The following is a 27,229-nucleotide window of genomic DNA, read 5'->3' as shown; positions in this document are numbered from 1 at the left end:
ACTTTTATTTTCTAGTTTTTGAGTCAAAATTTTTATGAGCATAATGATAGGAACAGTTTTGGTTTTCTAAAAAATCAATAAAATTATCATCAATGACTTATATCCTCTAAAAAATTATCGTCAACATGCTTTTCAATAAAACTATTATTAATTTCTAGGAATTAGACTATTCTAGGAAATTTCATCTATTTTTATCTTATTATCTCACCATCATGGATATATTCTCTTAAAATTTAAAACCTTATTCATTCTTAGAACCTTTTCTAAATTTGGATGTTGTCTATATTTTTTTTGCACAATATTTCATAAGCCTGTCTACTTCCTTGAAGACCTGTCACATTTAGTTATAAATTCTGTTCTCTTTCCCCCAAAATATTTCTGCATACTATTTTTTCGTCAAGGTTTGCATTGACATTCTTCTTTCAAGTACTTCAATTGAGACCTTTGTGATATTGTTTTCTTTTCAAATATGATTATTTTCTGATTTTAGTATTGGCTGCATCTCTAAGTATTGCTACATTTTATTCATTTTTAGTATTTCAAGAGACAATTTGTACATTATACTGTCTTACACATGAACTTTTGGGGGATACATCATATCCAAACCACAGCAATAGTGTGCCTGGTTTTTGTCTCTGTCTAAAAAATGAATATAACACATTCGCCACTTAACCTTAAATGTTTTAAATATTAAATTTAATTTTTGTTCTTGCTTCTTTTTCCATGACTCTTTCTGGTAGGCTGGTGTTCATTAGTGGTTTTGTTTTCTTCTGACTATGTTGTTATAGCTCTCCCAACTGCCCTTCAGCTTGCATTCACTTGGTGTGTTGGCAATTCTGAGTAGAGATCTGAGCTTTCCCCTCATTTCTCATACAAGATCATTTAATCCAAGACCAACAGTGACTATACATTTCTCACATTTCCTGGTATGTGGGCTCTCGCTATCACTTGCCTCTCTTGATAATAAACATTGTTCTCTATTTGTAACTTTTGCTAGTCATCTTTTAAATGTCTCATTTATTTATTTATTTTAAAAATTTGAGACAGGGTTTTGCTAAGTTTCCCAGGCTGGCCTGGAACTTGCCATCCATCTGCCTCAGCTTTCTGAGTTGCTGAGATTAAGGTGTGTTGCAAGCCATTTTAATAGGAATCAGCAAAACACTCGGGTAAAACCTATCATCTTGTCCAGAAATTTCCAATACTTACAATTTTAAAAAGTACGACACATTTTCAGTTTAACAAAATTACAATATGCTTTTAATGTATAGTTTCTTAACTCAAATTTTTGCCAATGATGTCATTCACAAACCTTTCAAATAAATTTGAATGACACTGTTGGTATGATTAGAATTCATGAAGTACTGCTGTACAGCAGAAAGCACGATTTTAATCATCTATCTCCCCCAGCTCTGGGGGACTAAAATCCAGATCCTCATCTTGGTGTGTACAGACGCAGCTGCTTATTCCAGGATCTAAAAGCTGGACGCACTGGGATCCCGTTAAGTGGAGATTAGGCTTGTCTCAATTGAGTCCTGCTCTCTCCTCTGTTATTTGGATCACGACACTGTAAGGGGACAGATAGATGAGGGTGGTGGCAACACATGGTTAGGAGAATAATTATATAAAATGGGCCCACAGTGCTGACCCCTCACATGCTTTCTTTGCCAAGAAGCAATCTGCCTGCAGCCCTGCCCGGCCTGAGTGAACAGGATTTGTCACATTCCTCAGCAAACTGAAGGTCAGGCAGGCAGTGTGGGTAATGAACGTCAGGGCTGAGAAAGGATGAGAGCTGATCATTACTGGTTATCACACCGAGAGGACAATGGGCTGGTAAACTCTCTGGTCCTGCTCCTGGGTCCTCTGGTTGCTAACAATTAACCTTGTGGCCTGTCCCTGTTCTTCAGCACGTAGAAGGAGAAGAATGAGAAGGCAGTAATTAAAAGGGGTTCTGAGGCCTAGAAAAGAGCCAGACACAGCCTCTCCCGTGGACTCTAAGCTCCGGGTCCCCTTCTCCTCGGAGAAGTCTTTCTCCTAAATAAAATCTATTTCCTAAATAAAACTTGCTGTCTTCAACATTAGGGAAGAAGGACCTGGTTTCTGATCCCCATTCCTGATTTCCAAGGCCAGTGTCAACAATGTGTGTGAAAAAGAGAGAATTAAATTGGAGGATACCAGAGTTTCCTAAGGTTCAGCTTTCTGCTCATTCTCAAAACTAATTTCCTGGTCCAAATAGTCTTTTAACACTAATTTCTTAATGGCACATTATAATTATACATAATAAAGGGGTCCATTGTGCCAGGTACATAACATATTTAGATTAATTTAGTTCCCCTCTCCCCCCACCCCTTCCTCTACTTTACAGGTCTTTAGCTTCCACATATGAGAGAAAACATGGACCCTTGACTTTCTGAGTCTTATTTCACTTAATAAAATGTTCTCAAGTTTCATTCATTTTCCAGCAAATGACATAATTCCATTCTTCTTTATGACTGAATAGGACTCCATTGTGCATATATACCACATTTTCTTTATCCGTTCATCAGTTGATGGACCCTAGGCTGGTCCCATAGCTTTGCTATTGTGAATTGTGCTGCTATCAACATGGTACACACAGCATTGTCACAGTAGGCTGCTGGTCCAAATAGTCTTAATTCTAATAAATAATGAGTTTGATCTTTATTTCAAGCTATTTGAATAGAACATTATTAAAAGTATTTGAATAAAACAAAAGCATTCAATATCTTAGAGAATCATCCTAACATCCCACCCCCTGTGAGGCTGTCCTCATTTTGGTAGACCCAGTGCGTGCCTCCCTGTCTTTGGAACCAGCCTGCTGCCCTTCCAACCAGAGCTTGTGGTCCTGTCCCTGAGTTTAATTTCCAGTACCAACACACACACACACACACACACACACACACACACACACAGACAACATACTGTTCTTAAGGAAACTCAACAAGATACAAATAAATACAGATAGGTGGTTCAATGAAATCAGGGAAATAATTCATGATCTAGAGGAGAAATTCAACAATGAAGGAAGCAATCAGGCCCTAGGATTTTCTTTGGTGGGATTTTTTTTTTTACATTATTAATTTAATTTCTTCACCCAGTGTTCATTAACATTTGATTTTAAAAAAGGATGAAAGTCTGTCATTTGCGACCACATGGATGAGCATGGAGGACATTGTGTTAAGGACAATAATGCAGACACAGAAAGACAAATACCTTATGACCTGTCTCATATGCGGAATCAAAAAAAAAAAAAAGAGAGATCCTATAGAGGCTGAGTGCAGAACAGTGACTATGAGACTGGGTGGGCACAAGGGTTGGGGATGGGACAAGGTGAGTGTGCAATGTTGTGGAGAGGAGGAATAAATTGTGGTATTCTATTGCACACGAGGGTGTCTACATTATATATTTCAAAATAGAAGATTTTTGAATGTTCATATCACAACAAATGCTAAATGTTTAGTGTGATGGGTAAGATGGTTACCTTGATTTGAACATTGCACTATGTATACATATCAAAACATCATGTTTATTTTTAAAAATACTTAAAAATTTAAGATATTAAAGAATTAAATCTGTGCAATATTATGGAAATATCCTCCACTTGCTCCTAAAACATGTGTGTCTCCTATTGAAGCCCTTGTGGTCCCTTAGGAATAGATTTCTCACCCACATTTTTACACATCTGTTAAGAGCAATGCTTCTAAGCACAAGCTCCTGTCCGGAGGACTGCCTGGTGCCCTTTATTCTATGGCTCTCTTTCCTTGGCATGGGATGAGCCCTTGCATTCTCTCAGAGCTTCTGCCATCCCCTCTTCTCAACTCTTGCCAACTGTAAACTCACGACAATTTGGCAAAGCCTTTGAGCATCTCTTCATTTACAATCCTTAATTAAACAGAAGAGCCTACGTGACCTTAATCAGAATTGGATTCCCTAGGCAACATTAAGAATTCAATAAATCTCCAGAGATGATACATAAATATATTATCTGGCTTATATCAGTATGCCCACATCTGGACAAACTAGCATAACAATAATCATTATCATAATCTTGATCCACTTTTTAACCCAGAGAACTAGAACCACGTTCTCCGTAAGACAAAGATATGCATACAGAAAGAACCCCATCTGAGTCAGTAGCACTCTGAGCTCTTGGAGTTTCCTGGAAGATATCAGCAGTTATTCTATTTTACCCATTGTATCATCTCACCCACCTTAAAACTCTCGAACACAAAATATTGAACATAGGCAGTAGAAAGAACGTATATCAGTTCCCTGTATTTATTGTTAGTCTTTATTATTAGAATGAATTCATACAGGTTTCTATTATTCAGTGACTCTTTATCATTACAATCAATTCATACAGGTATTACACCAAACTTGAGCAGGTTCCTGAAACATTAGAAATAATTGAACTGATGAGATTCCACTGGTTGTGTCAACCAAGGGTAAATTGGATTGAATGAGAGACGGTAAGAAAGGTCAGGGTCCCACATCAGATCTTGCTATTGCCTGTGGCATGGACTGTGAATATCTCCTGTGGTATATTCTCACAGGACCCTGGGTGCAAAAATCAAACCCTAAGTAAGTGGCACTGAAAAAATCGTATCCTTCTTTCCACCATTATTCAGATCATTTCTTTCTTACCTACAGAACAGGTGGTGGAGAAGGATAAGACCATCAACTTGTTAGACAATTAGCTATGAAGAATGCCTTAGACAAACGTGGGCTATCTTGATTTGGTCTTTCTTGGCAGCCCAATCAAGCCAATCTATAGAGCTTCATTCTCCCCATACCCCAGTGGTAGATTCACTCTTTCTATGCATTTGTATACACCCGAGCAGAAATACAGAATAACCAGTGTCAGCACCATGAAGAAATGGCTTCAGAGTAGTTATGAGACAATGTTTCTGGATCTTGCCAAGATGTTTCCAGGGGGCAGAGCTCTGATCAGAGCTGTCTTGAACTGCAGAAGCCCAAAGAAGTAAAAAAGTGCTGTTTCACAAATACTTGTGGATAGATTAACAAATTAGGAGGCCACCCTTGATGTAGGGTGAAAATAATGAACCTCCAGAACGTTCTGTTTTGCAGCATGGAGCCCTATTAGCATATTGTCCATTTCACATTGAGCCTTCATCCAAGCTTGATGTGAATTTTGTAGTGCTCCAGTCATGTGCATTTTAGTCCACTTTATGCCAAATCTGTCAGAAATCTCAGAATCCATGTTCTTAGCAGTAGCCTATCTTTTTCAGCAGCCTCTTCAAGGCGTCTTTGATTTCTTTGTTCCTCAGACTGTAAATCAAGGGATTCAGCATGGGAATCACCACGGTGTAAAAGACTGAGGCAAATCTATCAAAGCTGGAGGAACCACCAGAACTTGAACTCAAATAGACAAAAATACCTGAAGTGTAGAAGAGGGAGACCGCGGTGAGGTGAGAAGCGCAGGTGTTGAACGCCTTGGACCTGCCTTTGGCAGAGGTGATCTTCATGATGGACATGACAATGTAGCCATAGGATATGATGATCAGTAGGACATTGGCTATCCCAAAGAGCATTGTTAGTACAGCAGTCAGGACTTGCACGAAGAAGGTGTCAGTGCAGGAGAGTTTCAACAGTTGGGGCATGTCACAGAAGAAGTGGCTGATGACGTTAGGCCCACAGAAGTGGAGCTGAAGCAGAGAGCACACTTGGGATAAGGAGGCAGTGAGTCCGGCCACGTAGGATCCCAGCACCATGCGAGCACAGAGGGAGGGTGACATGATGGAAGAGTAGAGCAGAGGGCTACAAATGGCAGCGTACCGGTCGTAAGCCATGGCGGTCATGAGATAGGATTCGCTCAGCCCCATGGTTGAGAAGAAGAAGTACTGAACAATGCAGCCCACAAAGCTGATGGTTTGCTGCTCCTGGAAGAAGTTGGACAGCATCTTGGGGACTGTGGAGGTGACGTAGCAGAGATCTATGAAGGACAGATTGCTGAGGAAGAAGTACATGGGAGTGTGGAGGTGGGAATCCATCCTTATTAAAACAATGAGGGACAGGTTCCAGGTCAGCGCTGTCATGTAGATGAGCAGGAACATCACAAAGAGCACTGCTGTGATTCTGGGGAAATCTGAGAATCCCAGGAGGATGAACTGGGTGATCTCTGTGACATTTCTTCCCCCAGGCATTGCCTCAGTGCTCCTGGTATGAGAAAGGGGATAAGAGAATGCGGGGGTGACTCAGGAGGAACTACAGCATTTCCATTTTTATAGGTATCCACCTTTTCCCCCAGTGAGTGCTGGGGAAGGGGACATATTTCTCTGTCCTGCACTGTCCCTTTTCTCCTTAAATTATCAAGAAACTGCTCATTGTTTTAGGCTCTCAATTGCTTTGTTGTCTTGTATGAATTATAAGAGATGTGTCGGATTTCCATTACTGTGACAAAATGCCTGAGATAAAGTACTTAGAGGGTGAAATTTGGGTTTGATTTACAGTTTCAGAGGTTCTAGTCCACAGTTTCTTGTCCCTGTCTCTTTGGGCCTGTGGCAGCACAGGGCAGCAGGGTAGGAAAGGCTCTGCCTCCTGTCTGCTCGCTTCATTGTGGCTGGGAAGTGAAAGAATGAGAGCAAAAGCCCAAGGCAGAGAGGTCCCCCTGACTTTAGAGCCTTCGTATCTACCAGCAGCACCACAAGCTGGCCACCAGTTCTTTAGTCTTTGGGGGATATTTAAGAGTCAAACCATGACAAAAGGTATTTAAAATTGAAAAAAGGCCATAGTTATATACATACATAAGGCAATAATTTCTGATTCATTTTACTGTTCTTCCTGTCCTCATTCCCCCTCCCCTCCCTTTAATCCCCTCTACTTAATCCTAAGTAACTCTGTTCTTTCCTAACCCCACCAGCATTGTGAATCAGCTTCCACATACCAGAGAAAACATTCCGTATTTAGTTTTTTGGGATTGGCTTATTTCACTTAGTTCAATATTCTCTTCTCCAACCATACGACCGATGTGATTCTACATCATGTACAACCAGAAGAATGAGAAATCATACCCCATTGTGTCTGATGTATCAGAGTGTGTTCTACTATTGCATATAACTAATTAAAAGAAATTAAAATTTTTTTAAAAATGCCATAGAAATGCTATGATTATTGTATATGAGACTGAGATCACTGTTAACTAAAACGCTTTTTGAACTTCTCTGATAATGCATTCTATACCTGCTGCCACAGAGTCATGAAAGCAGCAATGATGTTTTTCCAAAATAAATTTGAAAGAGTTTCCTTCCAAACCTCTTTTTATTGTCAATTTAGATAGATTTTTAAAATTTAATCTTTACCTTTAAAAATTATATACCCTATTTACAATAATTTTAAAAACATTTTAGAACTGAATTTAATACATTTGTAAACTGGCCGGGAACATAATATCATAATTTATGACATTATGACATAAATCATTGGTTTATGTCAATGATTCTCAGCTTTAAGGTATTTTGCTTCTTAGGAAACAGCATGGTAATTTGGTACATAATTTGGACTTTGAAGTTTGGGTCCTTTCTTGGTCTATTTTAAAATTTCCCCATGGCCTAAACATGCCAAGCTTAATGTGCTCGTTATAAAGGAGAACAGTAAGCACGTGTTCGCACACCATCAGGCACACAGTAATTCTTCAGCAATCAGTGGCTGTTGTGAGTAACATGATTGCTTACAAAACGTCATGAATGACAGCTGTATCTGTGAACAGGAGTGCTGGGGCTGTGAGATTTCTTTCTTTTTTTTGGAATTTCTGAGACCTATCAGCCCCGTGGATAGGCAGGTGTGGATTCAGACCCACTGCCCAGCAGGTCAACCAGCTAAGGCCATGAAGGTATAAGCCACATATGCCATTTTCTATTTAGTTCCCTTGACTTTGGGTACACAAGGATTAGGGACAACCAGCGTCAAACTGTGATGAGTTTTTCTATAAAGTTAAAAAAGAATAGTTTATTTCTAAATTGCAATATGTACACACACACACACACACACACACACACACATACACACACACACACACTGGCAAAGCTGATCAGCAAGCCAGAGCTCACTAGCAGGTTCTTAACTGATAGTACATATTGTCTATGCTCCCTGCCCAGAGTGTCCTTCCTTGAGATGGAAAAGCCAATCAGTGATACCATCTTTTTGAAAAAGATGAAAAGTTAGGAAGGACATGCACTTTCAGACATTAAGCAGTACTATTAACATTGGTGATTGATTAGTCCTGCAAAACAAATATGCAACAAAAGAACAAATAGACATCTCAGAACTCAATGTAAGTATTGGTAAGAATGTAACATATAATAAAATACATTAAATGAATGGGGAAAGGATAAACTCCTTCTTAGGTAGTCTATGAGACTTGACTCACTAAGGGTAAAAAGTGTTAGAGGAATAAAGAGAGATGCATTTACATAGTCTTGGGATAGAAAAGACAGAACCAGATTAAGAGAAACACAGAACCAAAACAGATTAAGAGAAAACGTGGTTATTCTAATCTTAGTTATGACATAAAATCCCACTTATACAAGACACAGCTGATATACAGCTATAAGCTGGGAAAATAGCCATGGCATATAAAAGACAATATAGCAACGCCTTTGATGTACAAGATAACTTCTCAATCAACAAGAAACTGTCCCCACACCACCGATGAGTGTGCAGAATGCTTCTGCTTCTCTGGGGGAAGACTTGCTTATGTCATCTCTCTCATGTGTTCTCTCTCTCTCTCTCTCTCTCTCTCTCTCTCTCTCTCACACACACACACACACACACACACACCATGTTAACCACTTACATTGCCACACATTAAAAACCAAATTTTAAAAGTAATAAGTGGTAGAATTTCAATTTCCTTCTTCATACTTATTTTTATTTTCTCCAGCTCTTGTGGTTGTAATACTAAGTTATTAAGGTGCATAAATCCTTAATAGCATGGAGAGAGAGGAGCGGGGGTGGGGGGAAGAAGAAGAGAAAGGGAAGAATACATACTTTTCTGACATTTACTTATTGGCTGTGTAATCTTTAGCAGGTTATTAACCCCTCCATTCCTCAGTTGCCTCATGTACAAATAGAGATAATGCTATTTACCTCTTTATAGGACTGTTCCAGGAATTGAATGACATAAACACCTTATACACAGTAAGGGCTCAATAAATGTTATAAATTATCATTCTCCAGCATTGCTTGTCTCTGTAAAAGAGGAAAAGGAAAGATTTAAAATATTAAAGTATCAAGGAGCTCTTGATAAAATGATTTCCTTAATTAGATGGTCTCTAAGCCTAGATTCAAGAATACTTTTAAGAAATTATTCTATTAGACAAAGGGGAATGAGGGGAAGGGAGAAGGATGGGAATAGGAAAGACAGTGGAATGAATCGAACATCACTTTTTTTTTTTTTAAAGAGAGAGAGAATTTTTTAATATTTATTTTTTACATTTCGGTGGATACAACATCTTTATTTTATTTTTATGTGGTGCTGAGGATTGAACCCAGTGCCCCACGCATGCCAGGCGAGCGCACTAGCACTTGAGCCACATCCCCAGCCCCTCGAACATCACTTTTCTATGTTCACATATGAATACATGACCAGTGTGACTCCATATCATGTATAACTGTAAGAATGGGATCCTAATTAGAATAAGTTATACTCCATGTATGTATAATATGTCAAAATATGTTCTACTTCATGTATGTCTAAAAACACCATTCTATCTGTTTTGATCTTGTATTACTGTGTTATCTCTACTCGGCAGGATTGCAAATTCCTGCTGCTAGTTTTATGTCCCACCGCCAAGTACCCTGGAGCAGGCAGCACTGAGTAGACTCAGTACACATACTAGCATTACCTGCACTAAATTTCTTCCTTTTAAAAATTTATTTATTTCTTCTAATTTGCTATACATGACAGCAGAATGCATTTCAATTCATACTACACATAGAGAGCACAAATTTTCATTTCTCTGTGCTCAAAGTAGAATCACACCTTTAGTGTCTTCACACATATATTTAGGGTAATGATGTCCATCACATTCCACCGTCTTTCCTTTATATTGTGTTCTGGTGACATAGGAAGCCACACTTAAGTGTCTTATGTGTAACCTACCATACCCAGAAGAGGGTAAGGAAATGGGGATTGTTTTTCTTATTCATGATAAAATTTATCCTGATAATTTAACTTGTTAAAACTTTATAAGTTAAAGAAAAAGAGAAAAAAAACTATGAAGATACTCACTTTTTGGGATCTGTGTTTTGCAGGTGTTCACCATCTGCCAAGACAACTGGAGAAGAAAGCTGACTGATGTAAATTTGAGTTAGAGATGTCACTAGGTGGCTATAGCTAATCAGATCCTTTCCAGTTCTGACCTCATAGGGACATGGTCAGTTTAATGAAATGTGCTAAGTATAAAATCAGTTAAAATCAGAAATTTTGCTGAATGAGGAAAAACATACGTAAAACAAGGTTAAAGAGGTCATTTAGATCAATACTACCTGTGCCTGGAATGGGTATCTCTGACATCTCTGTGGCCCAGGCTCATGTGTCCGACCCCCAGGGTCAGCAAAAGTGACCTTGGAGAACTATTTGAAGCTCTCAAAAGGTCTACAGGAATCGTAGACAAATACTCTGTGCTATCATTAAGACTCGGTAAGAAGTAATGAAGTTAAGTCATCAATTATTTTATTATTTCAAAAACAGAACCCCGAAGGGCTCTAATTGCATTTAAAGAATTCTGGGGCTGAAGAAAATTGGGAAACATAGGCAAGCATGTTTTTTATCTCAGGAAGTTCCCCTGAAACAAAGTAAAGTATTGTTATTGTCCCAAATTTCCATTTCCAACTTTTAAAATCTGTCAGGCTTTATAGACGTAATCTGGTCTGACTTGCAGAGGATCCCGTTAGTCCCATTATACCAGTGAGAAAGCAGAGAGCAACAGAGTTCAAGGTCACATTCTTAAGAACTCAACACTCACCCCTCGCCCCAGAGTAATATCTGAAAGTTTACATTTGGGATTCTTCCTTTCACTGAAGAGCAGGGAAAGAACCCTAAGGGCAGAGTGTGGACATGAAGGAGGGGGAGAGGCGAAGAGTGGGTGAGTCTGATTTCCGTAAACCTTGCTCCACGTGGGTCCTACTGTGAAACCACAGGCATCTCAAGACAGCTCTAAGGCTTGCCGGCTGACCTTGACCCAGATCCCCTGCAAAAGACAGAGTTCTTGTCACAAGTTGAAACTATTTCTTTTCCTAAGATATTTCTGAGTGGGCCGGCTCCGCTCCTCGCTGGGCCACGAACCCGGCCATCCACTCGCAGCCAGTGAGGTGGCCACACGAGGCCTCCTCTTAAATGTGCCACTGAGAGAAGAGGTGAGAGGAGAGAAGCCAATTAGCGGGAGAAACACACAGCAGGTCCTGGCTCTCTGGTGTTGGGGTTGCCCGGGAGTTTTTGTCCCTGATGATTTCATGGGTTTGATTCCCAGAACCACAAAATAAATACATAAATCATAGAAATAAAGGACAGGTTTAAAGTGGCATCAGCCAGATGTCTGATTGGAGAACCCTGGTGCTCATGCCCCCACTAAAAAGATCCAAAACAAGAAGTCAGCACATTTCGATCCTGCGCTACAGTATAGCAAGGGAGGGCAGAAACCCCAGGGAGTGGGGAGCTCTGGATGGCCACACAGACCAGGGACAGGAGCACCTGGTCTTTGCCGTCCCATTGCCCCCGTGGGGACCAGCTTGCACCTGGAGGGACTTCTCCCTGTGGAAGTAAACAGGAGGTCCCAGACGTCCTTGTCACTGTCGTCGATACCTGCACTCAGCTCCTGTTGTATTCCCCAGTCCTCACAGCCCCTGAGCCCACCTTAGGGAGTGGACTGGAGGTTCAAAGCCTGTACTAACTACTCCAGAGAAGTAGCCCATGTCGTGTCCCATCCTCTGTGGCCCACGCTGCTCTTGTGCTGCCCCATCAATAAACGGGACCCATCGTTCCTGAGGCTTTTGGTCGCTGCAGCCTTTCATCCCTGATGACCTGCCACGGTCATACGACACTCACACGTGGGAGCGTGGCCTCTACCAGCAAAGCCGCTGCCCTAGAAACAGGCTGCCTCAGGCATACTCCATCCCCCCATCCCAGGTGCCCCCGGTAGTCCCACAACTCAGAGCCTAAGCCCAGCAAGTCACCACGTCCCCCAGTGCTTCAGTCACCACAGAGCCCTGCCCCTGGGATCCTGAGTCCAACTCAGCAGAGCAGCCACGTCCTGGTGACTCAGCCAATATGCTGCCCTGTCCACCAGGAACCTTAAGGCCCAGCCTAGAGCAGCCCTGAACTCAGAGCCTCAGCCAATGTGTTCGTCCTTAGGAATCTGATCTTGAGTCCAGTGGATCAACCACCTACCTAGCAACTAAGTTCACTCAGTGCCCCATCACTCAGTGGTTCATATGCTTAGTTTGCAGGAGCCCAGGCCTATGACCCAGGGGAGCAACAACCAATGCAGAGCCAAGGACCGACCTTGACCTCAGAAATCTAACCTGCTACGGTGGTGCTCTGTCTCCACCCCACCAAAGAAACACAACCTTGGGGGAACTGTTCCAACTTGTCCTCTGGACATAACAGCCGATGCTCCACCTCCCTGGCTCTGAACTAGCTTTCTGCAGCCTGAGATCCTCAGGCACCTCTTCACCCTGGGGAGCTGGTCCTTGTTCCAGCACTCCACACGTCCTTCAGAGCAAGCCATCGGTGTGCTCCATTATTCCGGGTTCTTGTTGCTGATGCTCTTATCTTTGCACACCCCGGGCCACTAACATGTCCGTGATTTCAAAGTCTAGAATCACCACTATGCAATATGCAGTCTCCACTTTAGCACTGTATCCTGTTGGTTCTGGGATTCAAATTGAAGTTGGGCCCTATTTCTTAAGACCCGAGACTCTGAAACACTCCTTCATCCCTAGAGTCATGCCATTATTGAACCATAATCTCCAGGAACAGAATCACAACTACACACCGACTTTCTGACCCCTAAGCCACTGGGGAATGCCACCAATCACAGTCCCTGTACTTGAGGGAATGAAGCTGAGCTTGTATTACAAGTATCTCAGTCCTTCAGCAAAACCTGACGCCATATCCACAGCTTTCTCTGAGTACCCATGTCCTGGAAGTTGGCTTCATGGAAGCTGCTTTTGAGCTATGATAGACAACACAAGGGATCTCCTCAGCTATGTCTGTCTCATGGGGGGAATATAGAACAAGAAGACCCCTAAAATCTTGCCACTGAGAGCCCCAACAAACAGCCCTGCTGAAACCACTGCCATCAAACTCCTGTACCTGGGATACAGAGGTACCCATAGCCATTACCGACCTTGATCCCAGCCGAGAAGGCTCATGGATAATACACTACTGTACCTACCCAGAACCAGGGCCAAGGCACCCTTCCCCATCAATATTCTAGGACTCAAACAGTGAAAGTTTCACTTTAAAAGTCACTATGAATTTGGAAGAGTGAATGTTCCACCAGAGGCAAAGACATCCGCACAGGAATTTCAGAAATATGAAAAAGCAGGAAAATTTTATACCACCAAAAGAATATACTAATTCTCTTACAACTGACCTCAAAGAAAAGGAAACTCATGCACTGCCTGAAAAGGAATTCTAAAGACTGATTATAAGGGAACTAGTAAGATAACAAATGAATACAGGGAGCCCATTTGATGAAATTTTTAAAAAATGAGAAATTCAACAAAAAGATAGATAGCATAAGAGAGACACTAACCCAATTCATAGTGTTGAAAAATTTAATGAATGATATAAAAATATAATAGTTTGAAAGCAGAATATCTCAAGCAGTAGAATGAATTGTACAGAAAGACAGGTCCTTTGAAACACCCAGTCAAATAAAAATATTAGAAAAAACAATGAAAAAGAATTCAAAGATGAGTTACAGGACTTATGGGAATCCACTGACTGAACAAATTGTCATATCATCGTAGGTCCAGGTGAAGAAAGGCATGGGAATATTATTTAATGAAATAGTTGCTGAAAACAGCCCATATTTTGGAAGAGATAAAGAAATTCAAAGGTCTTCAAACACATTCAGCCCAACCAGTTCCTCACCAAAGCACACTGCAAGCAAAGCGTAAAAGTGTCAAAGAGTAAAATCTACAAATAAGCAAAAGAAAAGTGCCAAGTGACCCAGAAGTGAATCCCCATATGATGATCTGTGGATTTCTCAGCAAATCTTGTTTGTCAAGAGAGAATGGAGTGAGCCACCTCATGTGCTAAAAGAAAAGAAAAAACAATTGCGAGGCCAGAATAGGATGCTTAGTGAAGCTGTCCTTCACAATGAAGGAAAACATCTTCCAGAGGAGCAAAAGCTGAGGAGAACTATCAGCACCTGACTTACTTTACAAGAAGTGCTGAAGGGAGTTTTTCAACGAGAAGCAAAAGAATAGTAAGTACTACTATGAAAATACTGTGGTTGAAAATCCCTAGTGCAGCTAAATACAATGTCTAATTCAAAATACCCCATTACCAGAACTGTGGGGTGTAAATCTTCAGAACTTGAGTAGGAAGGAGTAAAGTCAAAATGGCCAAAAATAACCACAGCGACATTAAGTTGTTGAGAAATAGTATAATATAGGAATATGTAAATGTGACAACAACAAAAAAATAAACTTTGAGTAGGAAGGTAAAATCAAGGGTATTTGTATGTAACAAGTTGTGATCAGCTTAAAATAGTCTATTATGATCCTAAGATTTTTTTCTAACCATAAGATTCTTCATATAAGCCCAATAGAAACCACAAAGAAAAAACTATAGCAGATTCATAAACAAGAAAAAGAAAGGAATTGAGTCTTAAGAGTTCAGAAAACACAAAGGCAGACAAGAGTGTAATAAAGTAAGAACGGAACTATAAAACAATGAGAAAATGATTTGCAAGCAACAGGATAACATTGAATAATAACATTGAATATAAATGGATAAATACTCTAATCAATAACATAGACTGGCTGAATGAATTAAAAAATCAAGGCCCAATTATATGTGGCCTGTGAAAGATCCATTTTAGCTTGAAGGACACACAGAGACTAAAAATGAGAGAATGGAAGACGCTATTCCATGTATACAGTATCCAAGGGAGGGCAAGGATGGCTTCCAGTCTAAAACTGTCACAGAGATAAAGAATATTAGTAACAAATATTACTAGACATGAAAGAAGAAACAGGTGGCCGTATATAATAGCAGGAGGCTTTGACAACTTGCTTTCTGTAATAGATCAGTTGGACAGAAAATGAATGTAGAAAACTAGACATAGACTGCACGTTGGATTGCATGGAGGTAGCAGCCACACACAGAACATTCTATCCAATAGCAGCAGAACATGCATTCTTCTCTACCACACAGGAAACTCTCCAGTGTAGACCATTTGTTAGGTTGCAAGAGACATCTTAATGAACTCAAGATTATTAAATCATACACAGTATGGTATCCAGTCACAGCAATAGAAAACTAGAAGTCATCTGGTAGAAGCAGTTTTGGAAAATTCACAAGCCTGTGAAAATTAAAACAATATGCTCCTGAATAAGCAATGAATCAAAAAGAAATTAAAAAAAAAAAACCTTGATACAAATGACAATGGAAACACAATATATCAAAACACATGGGTTGCAGGAAAACCATTTCCTAGAAGTTCATAGCAATAAATGCCACGTTAAAAAGAAGAAAGTCTTCATAAATTGCCTGATCATATGCCTCAAGGAAGTAAAAATTTAAAAAATGATAAATTAAACACAAAATTAACACAGGGAAGGAGATAATAAAGATCAGAACAGAAATAAATAGAAAAACCATAGAAGAGAATCAATAGTCAAGAACTGGTCTTTGAGAAAACAAAATTAACATTCCCCTCACTAGACTAAGAAAAATACAGAGAAAACTTAGATATAAGCAGAAAAGAAGGAGGAGACACTACAAAGCACCTCAGAAGTAAACGGGATCACAGCACTAGTGGGAAGAATTTCAATCTAGAGGAAGTGGATAAAATACTAGAAAAATGTAACCTACCAAGATAGAACCAAGAAGAAATGGAAAGTTTGAACAGTCAAATTGAAAAAGAAAGAAAGAAAGAAAAGATAATCAAAGCAGTCATTAAAAATCTTTCAATAAAGACAAGCCTAGAAGCAGATGGCTTCACAGCTGAATTTTACCATTCAATGAAGAATTATTACAGATATTTCTCAAACTCTTCCAAAAAGTGTGACTAGAGGAAATACTGAAAAAAAAAAAATTTAATGAGGCCAGTATCACCTTGTTAACTAAGCCAGATAAAAACGCCACAACAAAACTACAGGTTGATATCACTGATGCAGAAATCCTCAATAAAATACTGGCAAAATTAATTCAATAACACATCAGGAAGATTATGATCATGTGGAATTTATTCCTGGTATAAAAAGCTAGTTTAACATATGCAGATCAATCAATGTGATGTCTCACAGTAACATAATGAAAGATTAAAACCACATCATCATCTCACTAGAACCGAAGAACATTCAATATCTTTTCTTGGTAAAGCTGTGAGTAGTTTGGGTATAAAAGGAAAGTTCTTCAACATAATAAAAGCCATTTATAAAAACCTCACAGCTAACATTATAATCAGTGGGAACAATTGTTATTTTCCACTAAGATTCAGTACAGGGCAGAGATGCTCACTCTCAGGATTTCTATTCAACCAGACCTTGAAGTACTTGCAAAAGCAATCACACAAGAGAAATAGCTAAAAGGCATGTACATTGAAACTGAGGAAGTAAAATCATCTATATTTGTAGATGGCATGATCTTATATATTGAAAACCCCAAGGATTCCACAAAGGACTCTTAGAACTAATAAATGAATTCAGTAAATAAACAAAAAGTTATAAAATAAACAAACAAAAGTCAGTAGCATTTTAATGCACAAATAACAATCTACTTCTGAGAAAAAAATTTCACTTTTGACAGCACAAAAACTTATGACTAAACAATTGAGGAGGTGAAATATTTGTAAAAAAAGTTAAAAATTGTTGATGAAAGAAATCAATAAAAAACACTAATAAATGGAAAGATATCCAGTGTTCATGGATCAGAAGAATTACACTGTAAAAATGTTTCTATAACCCAAAGAATATAAAGATTCAATGAAATTAATATTAAATCACCAATGTTATTATTCATGGATATACGAAAAAAATCTAAAATATCTATGAAACCACACACACACAAAAAAATTACTGAGATTGGAAAAAAGTTGGAATCATCACACTTACTGACTTAAAACTATATTGCAAGCAGAGCATACCACCAGCGAGCCATCTAAAGACTAGGGAAAATATTACAAACCATATGTCCAATAAGGGACAACATTCAAAACTCTTAAAGAACTCTTTTAACCTAATAACAGAAAAACAAATAACACATTTAAATATGGACGTAGGACCCAAACAGAGATTTCTCAAAAAGAAGACATAAAAAATAACCAAGTGGTATAGACCAAGTTGTTCGAGATCACTAATCATCAGGGAAACACAAATTAAAATCACTGTAAGATATCACCTCCTATATGTTAGGGTGCTACCTATCACCAGAAATAACAGAAGCTGGAAAGAATGTTGATAAAGGAAAAAAGCACTTTTACACTATTCATGGGAGTGTAGATTGGTGTAGCCATTTCAGAAAACAGGAGAGAGGTTCCCAAAAGAATTAAAATTAGAGCTATCATATGACCCAGCAGCCCTCTGCTGGGCCCATACTCAGAGCAGATGAAATCACCACCTTGTAAAGTCATCTGTGCTTCCATGTTCCTTATTCTCCATAGCCAAGATATGGAAAGAATGTACATTATCCCATAATTTCTGCTGTAAGCTTTAAATAGGTACAGTAATTTATTTATCTGATAAAAAGAAGTAAGATTGGTAAAGAAAACAGCAGGTGGTGTGACAACCTGGGTGCGTGTCATTTCTGTACCTATAATACTTATCAGCTACCTCTGTTTTCAAAAACACAACCACCAATTAGAGTTTTATCTACCAGGATTCTATTCACGGAAACTGGCTTTTAAGACTGTTTTAGCTGGGCGTGGTTGCACATGCCTATGATCCCAGCAACCAGGGGTAGGGGCTGACACAGGAGGATAGTTCAAAGCCAGCCTCAGCAACGTAGCGAGGCCCTAAGAAATTTAGTGAGACTCTGTCTCAAAATTAAACATAAAAAGGGGATTGCTTCATGGCAAAGTGTCCCTGGGTAAAATCTCCAATACAAAAAGATAAAAAGAAAACCACACAGTACAAACAAAACAAACAAACAAAAAAAAAAAAAAACTGTGTTTAGTGTGGGTCTCAGATGGCACAACGATTCCAGGAAATAAGGAAGCCTGGTTCATACATTTCTCTATGTAGCTCCAAAAGATCGAAAGGTCTAACATATTCTTATCACCTTATTCCTTTTAGAGACCATCATCACTGTTACTGTTGCTGAGATAAAGATGCCACTTTCTTTATCACCCTCGTGAGGGCCTCTTGGATCTCCTTGTTCCTCAGACTGTAGATCAGGGGGTTCAACATGGGGATGAGGATGACACTGAAGACTGACAGCACCTTGTCTTGCTTTGTGGTGTGGCTAGAGCTGTGATGTGTGCACACAGAGAGGGCTGTGCCATGGAAGAGCATCACCGTTGCCAGGTGGGAGGCACAGGTATTGAGGGCCTTGGCTCAGCCTTTGAATGAGGATATTTCCCGGATGGAGGCTGCAGTGAAGCCACAGGACAACAGGATGAGAAGGAGAGAACCAAACCTACAGAAACCATGAAGTAGCTTAATGAGGGACGTAACAGAAACCGATTCTAGAAAGTCCCCTGAGGAGTTAGATAAGACGAGGTGGAAAGAACCACTGTGTGCTCTGTTCCCTGCAGGGAGTTACTCTGAGATAAACTGCCTAAAATGGAGGAATCTTGAATTTCTTGGTTTCTTTTGGATCCCTGGACTTTGCACCCAGGAAGATCAACACTTAGACTTTTGCACGCACTGGTTTGGGATTCTCAATTACCCAGAAGCTCACTGTGGTTCATAGGTTAATAGCTCATGCCGCGAGGGAGCATGACTGGAGCCCATGTAAGGGTAGTGTGCTTAGGGGAGGGCTTGGATTAGGAAACCCAGGCAGCACTTCAAGAAATTCTTTTCCCTATTTTCACTCAGGAGCCAGTCTATGGAAGGTAAAGCACCAGGTCTCCCGACCAAGTGGTAAATAACTGAAAGAATACTTCTCCACGGGACACCGTGTGTTCTCTTCCAGATGCTATGGCTATCATGCTGTCTAGATAGTAGAAACTCCTAAACCAAACACATTTTCATTTGGATTAACTCAAGTTAGGAAGAAAATCATAGGAATCCTTGAAAGGCAAAAATTAGCTGTCAAACAGCCTGAGTGTGTGCCTAAGGTGATAAGTGAAAACCTTGGGCATTCACTTTGAGAAAGATTGTGAAATATCTGGAATAAACTATGTCTATGAACTACCACTATTTTTCATTATCTGACACTGAAAATGTCTTCCTTCTCCCCATTTCCCAGTCTCCTAGTTCTAACAGTGAATAAAAACACTAAAACTCCAAAGAAAAATAAGGCTATGCCCAGAGAAGTTAGAACGAATTGTGTTCCTAGAATTAGTTCAGTTTCTGTTTCCTGAAATACCATTTTGAAGAGTATTTGGGAGTATGAGGTGATTAATTGGAAAAGAAGGTCAAGGTGCTTGTCACTGATATGGAAGGGGTAAAGATAGTATAAGGCTAATGCATTTGCCACCCCAGGCTGAGAGGTGGTTCTGTCCATAATGAGACTAAATAGAGAGAGAATTTTGTGGAAAAGTGCAAAAAATTCTATTCATTATCTTTTTCATTATCATCACCACCAGCAGTCATGAAGAAAAAGTGACCCATTGGGCAGCTCTAACACATTCTGATTCTCTCCATCTACTCATGAAAACTTGCAGAACTTTCTCTATTTCCCATTGATGCAAACTTAGGCCTTGTGTTTGTTAAATGTGGTGCTAACATTCACAGAATTGCTCCTATGCTTCTATTATGTAGCTCTTGACTCTCAATTAAATGTTTGTTGGGTCTTCTTGCTCTATTCTCCATAGCACTGAAATACCCATTATTTGTATTTCTGTTCTGTGTTCTGTTTAATTTTATGTGTCTCTACTCCAATAAATTCATTATATCATAAGTTGAGTTATTTGCTTATTTAACTCATCTATGGAGTTGTAAATTTCATCATAAATATTTTGTTTTCTCTTTGAAAGGTTCCATTCTATTCTTTTCCCAAATATTCAGTTCTGATCATCTCTTATTCTTTTATCATGCTGTTAATGGTATCAATTTTTTACAGATATTAAACAAACTTATTTAAATGATTATTTAAGGATTTAAAACATCCAACAATTTAAACATGTTAAATAATTTAAAGTATGACCTAATGATTTAATTGTGTAGTTTTACTTGTCTAATTCTATCTTAATGTCATTGCTGATTCTTGTTCAAGGTGCCCTGCTTACTTGTGTGTTGAGTGGATTTTGATCAGAAGTTCATGTTCTTATGAACTTTAGCTTCAGGACTCATTGAGGCTTCAGTTTATTTAATGTGTTCCTCCAGAAATGAAACGTACTAATTCTGTCAAGTTTCTTGGAGGAAATATCAACCAAGATTCTTTAATATTTATTTTTTAGTTATCGGAGGACACAACATCTTTGTTTTTGTATGTAGGATCGAACCCGGGCCCCACGCATGCCAGGTGAGCGCTCTACTACCACTTGAGCCACATCCCCAGCCCTCAACCAAGATTCTTTCTAAAAATAAATTGTGTCTTGTGCTTTTCAGGACCTCCATAGTGATAAGATGTGGTTACATATCTAAATAAGTAGATGCCTGAGGTTAAGAACTCGGGACTTTCTTTTCTTTTCTTTTCTTTTTTTTTTTTTTTTAACTTTTTATCACTAGATAAGACTGAGAAATATCTCAGTCTAAATCTGAGGGCGTTGTGCACATCACTAATTTTGTGGTGCAGGTTTTCCCCCAGAGATTATCATCTTTAGGGTGTATCTGCTTCAGTGTCATGAGATCATCAGGCCTCCAACTGAACAGACTAAATTCTTCTACTTTTCACACACATGTCTATGAAAAACCAGGCTTTAGGCCACTAGGTTTAGTAGACTCTCCTGAGAAAATGCTCACCTCAGTCTACTAACCTCTAAGTTCTGTACTTTCTTATCTAAGTCCAGGAATTTATTTGCTTTCTCACTGACTGGACCATAAAAAAAAAGGCATATTAGATTTATGGGTTTTGTGAATGTAAAAATCCATCATATTCCCAGAAACATGCGTTAAGCAATATATTTTGAAAGTTTTTGTTATTTCAGCATAGGATTGGCCAGTTTTCCTAAAAAGTATTAGCACTTTGATGTTTGTTTTTTCTCTGTCTTTCTGGACAGGGACAACTTTGCTTCTCCTCTTGAACTTTACAACTCTAGGTTCTCTGGACAATGCACCCAGGACTTGCAACAGTGGCCCTTAGGTTTTTAAGTCTTTGGCCACAGAAAATTACACCATTGCCCCTCCCCCCTTTGATCCCACCTTACATATTTCTCTTTGACTGATATCCTATTGGTTCGGCCTTTCTGGAGAACCTTGACTTAATGTCAATCAGTGTGGAGAGAAACCATTCCTAGCAGCTGGGACTATGCATCTTGTACTTGCCTGATCTTGACAGTGAGAACTTCATCAAAATTTTCATAATAGGTGCTTCACCGAGCTCTCACTCTAATCCTGACCCTGAATCTTAGGACAGAAATGAAGGGCTCAGTTGATAGTTTCAGATGGTGGTGAAATGGTTTCTTTATGTGGGCCTTGAGCATTTGAAAACTACTCCCTTAGCAGGAAAATCATATTCCAGGCAGTCACCTTGGAGGAAGTAAGCTGGCTTGTGCTACCTTCAGGGCCCTGGAGGCCAAGGGGGAAGTGGCTGGCAGTGGACCTGTGTGGGTAGGCATGGCTTATGGAAATGAGGCCTTACTGTTTGTAAGGTCTACACATCAACACAACATTTCTGTGCTTCCCATAAAAATCTTGGTAATTAATAATCTTTAATAAAGACTTAATATCAACGATCCCTGTTGGAAATTAGGGATAAAATTAGAAGGATGAAACATTTTCTTAAAAGCAGGGCAGCAACCCAGAACACAATATCTGATTGTGATTGCAATGACAAACTGCAATGACCTGGAGAACATGCTAGCATTTCTTGCAGCCCCTCAGGGGTATTTTCCTAGACCCATCAAGGGGAACCTAGGAAAATACTGGATTTATGTAATCATGCCCAATGGGAGCTTGTATTATTAAATTTTAATAAAGAAATCATAACCTCATTCATGTATATCTAAAAAGTGGAAAAAGAAAAATTATAACCTCGGATCTCAGAGTTACATGAGATAATTCTGCCAGTGAATTTTGTCTCATACATGTGAAAGTGAGAACAAAGGTCTGAGTTATATTAACAATACTCAAAATTTGATTAGTGTCAGGAGGACTAAGAATTTTGAGTAAAACTTATTTTGAATGTCAGAAAGAGAATTCTTAAGTAAACATGTTTTGCAGTAGAACAGTAGCCATATGTGACAGTGTGATAAAGTAAATATAGTAAACATGTTTTGAAGTAATGTGACAAACAAGTGTGACTTAGCAAATGTGACTTAGCAAGTGAATGTAATAAACAAGTGTGGAGTGAATAGATAAAGAATATGTATGATGTAACCAACCTAATGTAATGTAAACAACTAGGGTATATAAGAGGCCGGGAAGGCTGAGCAAATCGGTCAGTTCAGACCCTATGCTATAGGGTCAACACCGAGCCGAGCCGTTGTACCGAGAGTGTGACTGCGTGAATAAACCCAGCATTCGAAAAGACAGCGCGAGTGTCGTGTCCTGTGTTCACGTCGCGGATCCCCGGACCAGACCGGATACCCGGAGCGGTGAATCCTGTTCCTGACTTCGGGACCCCTGGGAAGAGATCACAGACGGCCTGTTCCCGTTCTGCTCGCGACAATTAGAAAGCTGAATGAATGATGCAATAGAACGGACCAGACATAACTTCTGTATGTTCATATATGAATAAAAGAGCAGTGAAACTCCACATCGTGTTCAACCACAAGAATGGAATCCTAATTAGAGTAAGTTATATTCCATGTGTGTATAATATGTCAAAATACACGCTACTGTCATGTAGATCTAAAAAGAACACATTAAAAAAGGAATCTGAAGGATGAGTGATGTTAACTAAACTGTGAATGACCATCAAACAGCAGATCACACAGACATTAGCATCAGGGCAATGAGGCATTTTAAATAACTTGGAATGTGACCATGGAAAGAGAATAGTTCTAATTTGTACAAGTAATCCCTGCCAAACACTAGAAAAGGAGTCATGGTACCTTTTACTGGCTACTAAGAAAATGACAGTTTCACTTACTATGTTCCAAATGGTTATTAACTCAACGTTAACCATCAAAACCAAACAGGTCCCTTCTAGTTCTGGTTAGAAAGAAAACATGGAACTTGATATGCTTAGGCAGGAAAGCACACTAGGTGAAGAGTAGCTCTGGTGCTTAATTTTGATACATGGCTTTGCCACTAACTGGGGAGGTGGTCTTGGGCAGATCACTTAATACCTCTGTGTCTCCAGGGTTCACATCTATGAAATCAACATAAAAATCAGCACCCAGCCTTTTAATATTGAGATATTATGTGTAGAGTGCTCATAATGTCCATGCTTTTCAGCTCTAGGTGGCTGATAATTCTTAATTGGATCTTGAGGGGCCCATAGAGGAATGCAAAAGGGGAACCTAAGAAAATCTCCCAGTCACTTTCTTCATCCAACACTCTTGAGAATAATTAATGGAAAATGTTGTGTTTTGCTAATTGCTTCTCTCTTCTCATTGGACCCTAAGGAGTCCTTTAGGAGACTCCCTGGCTGGAAACTTGCCTTCTGCTTTCTGCTCTCCTGAGGGCCCAGGGCAAGGCTGAGATACAGGACAGGGACAATCCAGCAGTGTTGGCCGCTCACATTGTTTCCAGGCAGAGATTGTGAAGAACACCTTTGCAAGTGACATGGGCAGGGGCATTAAGATGCTTGTGACAGGCACCGGCTTCTGTTGCATGTGTTCAACTGGCTGCACCAAAGGAAGACAAGCTTGCAATAGTTTGTAAGCAAGAATGAAAGAAAATACAGAAAGCATTGAGGAATCTAGGGACTTGGGAAGTTAGAAAAGAAAGTTGATCTTCATCTCTAATGAAAACAGATAAAAATGAAAGTAACTGTGATCAGAAAAGCCCATTGTAACTCAGTCTGGAAGCAACAGCCAACTCCAGGCTGTGGTCAGATATGGTCATTGCAGTCTATTAGTGAAACTTCCATGATGCTCCGTTATCTCTTCAAATTGACAAAATGTTTCATGGAACGTAAGTTTTTAAAGAGTTCAACTTTCTGAAGTGTTCTGAGAGTCTTCAGGTACTTGAAATTAAAGAGAGCAAGCAAGATCAAAAGAAATAGAGAACTTATCTCTGTATATAGATATATCTCTATGACAGAGAGAGAGAGAGAGAGAGAGAGAGAGAGAGAGAAAAGAGAGAGGAACAGAGAGATAAGAGATATCAGGAAAAGATTCTGAATATGGCTATGGATCTGTAGGACTGACTTGTTTAAGTAGATAAGAAAACAACTATTAAATCAGGACGCACAAAAATTTCCTTGGTTCATCAGTCTTCAATGACCAATGAGCAGACTCAGCTTCTTAGATGTAGAGATTCTTCAATTTCTGCTTCAAATGTGGCCGAGGTGGATAAATGTCAAAGTAAAAGCTTTACAGGAAGTGGAGCTAAGTGGTATGGAAAGCAAGAGGCTATGGAGAATGAAAAGTCTCTAATCACCCAATAATCTGCACCCCTGATGTGGGCGGTTCCTTATACAATCTGCAGGGTAGACTTTTGGCATTGTTATGGACCACTGAGTGCTACATGTCTTCAGTTTTTCACTTGCTAAAGAGAAGTTTTATTGTCATCATTCTATTCATGTTCCACATTGACTAATGAGTGTGTGGAAGACAAATAAATTGTCTTTTAGTTTACAGTTCTCCAAACCAAGAAGTACTACAGAGGTATCCCTAAGAGACTGCTAAAAAATCCCTCAAAGATCCTGACCCCAGAGCGTGAAGCAGTGCTGGAAAGGAGTTTGGACAGTCTCTTTTATAGAGGACATGAGTAGAGTCTTTGTGCCTCTGGGAATAGGAAGAGACAACTAGTATGTGATTAGAAGGACAGATGGGAGTAGGTTGTACTACTGTTTCTCCATATTTATCTTCTTCTCTATTGTCAGAATTATAATTTGTAAATTCTCAGAATAACTTTTGACTGTGAGATATTTTTGACCAATGAAATAAGAACAGAGATATTATGTAGGTTATAGGTAAAAGATTTAAGAAATAGTTTACACTTTTCCATGTGTGATTTACCCCTTTGTCACTGAGACGGGTCATGTTGATGGTAGTGGTTGTTCTATTAGGGGTGGTATTGGAGTTGAATGGAGTAACTGACCCTTGATGGAATGTAGTGAAAGAAATAAACTTTAGTTTTTTGAACTACTATTTTCTTGGTTTGCTGCAGCAGAATAAAGCTTATATAATAATAATAATATAAAGTTTATATAATAATAATAACACTAAGTAAATTATAATGTATCAGACTATATTAACTAAGCCTTGATGCCTACATAATTGGAAGTAAAACTCTGATTCTGTAGACTCATAGAAAGCTAAAGATCATAAATTCTGAGTACTAAATATTTAATTTTTAAATTACAAATTGTGCCAATGAAAGTCTAACCAAAAATCTCCAATTGTTGTTGGAGATGTTATATGACTAGACACCATGAATATTTTTGGTAGGTAAGGATAATTTACTTTTGGTAGGTAAGGATATACAGATGGAACTTCATGATGTCCTCTTTTGTCCTAAGCTTGTAGGTATCAAAGAATGTAAGTAAATAGATTCCCAACAAATCCAGAGGGGATATTTACAACAAGTTTATCATCATCTGGGATATAGAAAGGGTCTTTAATATATTCTCACCTAAAAACATAGCAGGAGGTTTTATTGCTATCACCCAAATTCTTCTGGTTCATATCAGAGTATATATTTTAAGTAAATTAAAAATAAATTATTGAATAAAATTCATTGCAAAAATGTAGAAAAGATAGGAAGGTATCATTTCCCCTTAAACTTAAAGACAACTATTTTTTAATATCCAGACTTTATTTGTGTACCCCAAAGCCACTGGAACTGTGTCTACCCACAGCCAATGTCATAATCTCTGGTGAAAGTTGAAAGCTTATTTTCTGATCAGGAATAAGACAAGATGCCCACTGTTAGTGTTTGGATATGAGGTGTCTTCCAATGACTCATGGATTGAAGGCTTGGTCCCCAGTGCAGCAATATTTAGAAGTGGGGCTCTTGGGAAATGATGGTATCATGAGGGCTCTGACCTCCTCAGTAGATTAATCATTAGAGGGAATTATTGGAAACCGTAGGAAATGGGACCCGGTGGAAGAAAATGTCCCTGGCGTGTGCCCCTGTGGACTGTCTCTCGTTCATGGCCCCTTTCCATCTTTCTCTGTTTCCTGGATGCCCTGATCCAGGAGTGATGATTCCCATTCTTCCATGATGCTCTGCCTCATCTTAGACCAAAAGTTATGGAAGAATAACGCAACAGAATATTATTCATTCATAAAGAAGAATGAAATCCCTTAATTTGCAGCAAAATGGATGGAACTGAAGCAAAAGAAAAACTCAGAAAGACAACTACTATGTGTTCTCTCTCATCTATGGAAGCTACCATGATCACAGGACAGTATAGTGACGTCTATGCAATGACTCACAGAAATTTCCCCCAATGTTCTTATATAGGAGACTTAAAAATCACAAAACAATTCAAAGGCCCAACAGCAGGTAAATGGGTGAGCACATAGTAGTGTGTATATGCAATGAAATATTACTCTGTCGTTAAATGGAAGGAACAGCTGAGGAACTCAAGTTCTCGGATGAATCTCAGAAATATAATGAGTGCAACTAGAGATAA

At 39.2% G+C, this 27,229-nt stretch overlaps 1 protein-coding gene across 1 annotated transcript; it reads right to left on the bottom strand.

The window, feature by feature from the left end:
* Positions 1 to 5,240: 5,240 nt before the first annotated feature.
* LOC143391868 (olfactory receptor 5AN1-like) lies at positions 5,241 to 6,179 on the bottom strand. The gene has a single exon (XM_076844631.2). The coding sequence runs from the start codon at positions 6,177 to 6,179 to the stop codon at positions 5,241 to 5,243; it is 939 nt and encodes a 312-aa protein (XP_076700746.2).
* Positions 6,180 to 27,229: the final 21,050 nt, after the last annotated feature.

The sequence above is a fragment of the Callospermophilus lateralis genome, chromosome 2 (assembly GCF_048772815.1).
Source record: "Callospermophilus lateralis isolate mCalLat2 chromosome 2, mCalLat2.hap1, whole genome shotgun sequence".
NCBI classification, from domain to species: domain Eukaryota; kingdom Metazoa; phylum Chordata; class Mammalia; order Rodentia; family Sciuridae; genus Callospermophilus; species Callospermophilus lateralis.
This window is presented reverse-complemented; position numbering and strand designations above follow the sequence as displayed.

Excerpts from the sequence above, each read along its gene's own strand:
- LOC143391868 (XM_076844631.2), bottom strand. The coding sequence starts at position 6,179 with ATGCCTGGGGGAAGAAATGTCACAGAGATCACCCAGTTCATCCTCCTG.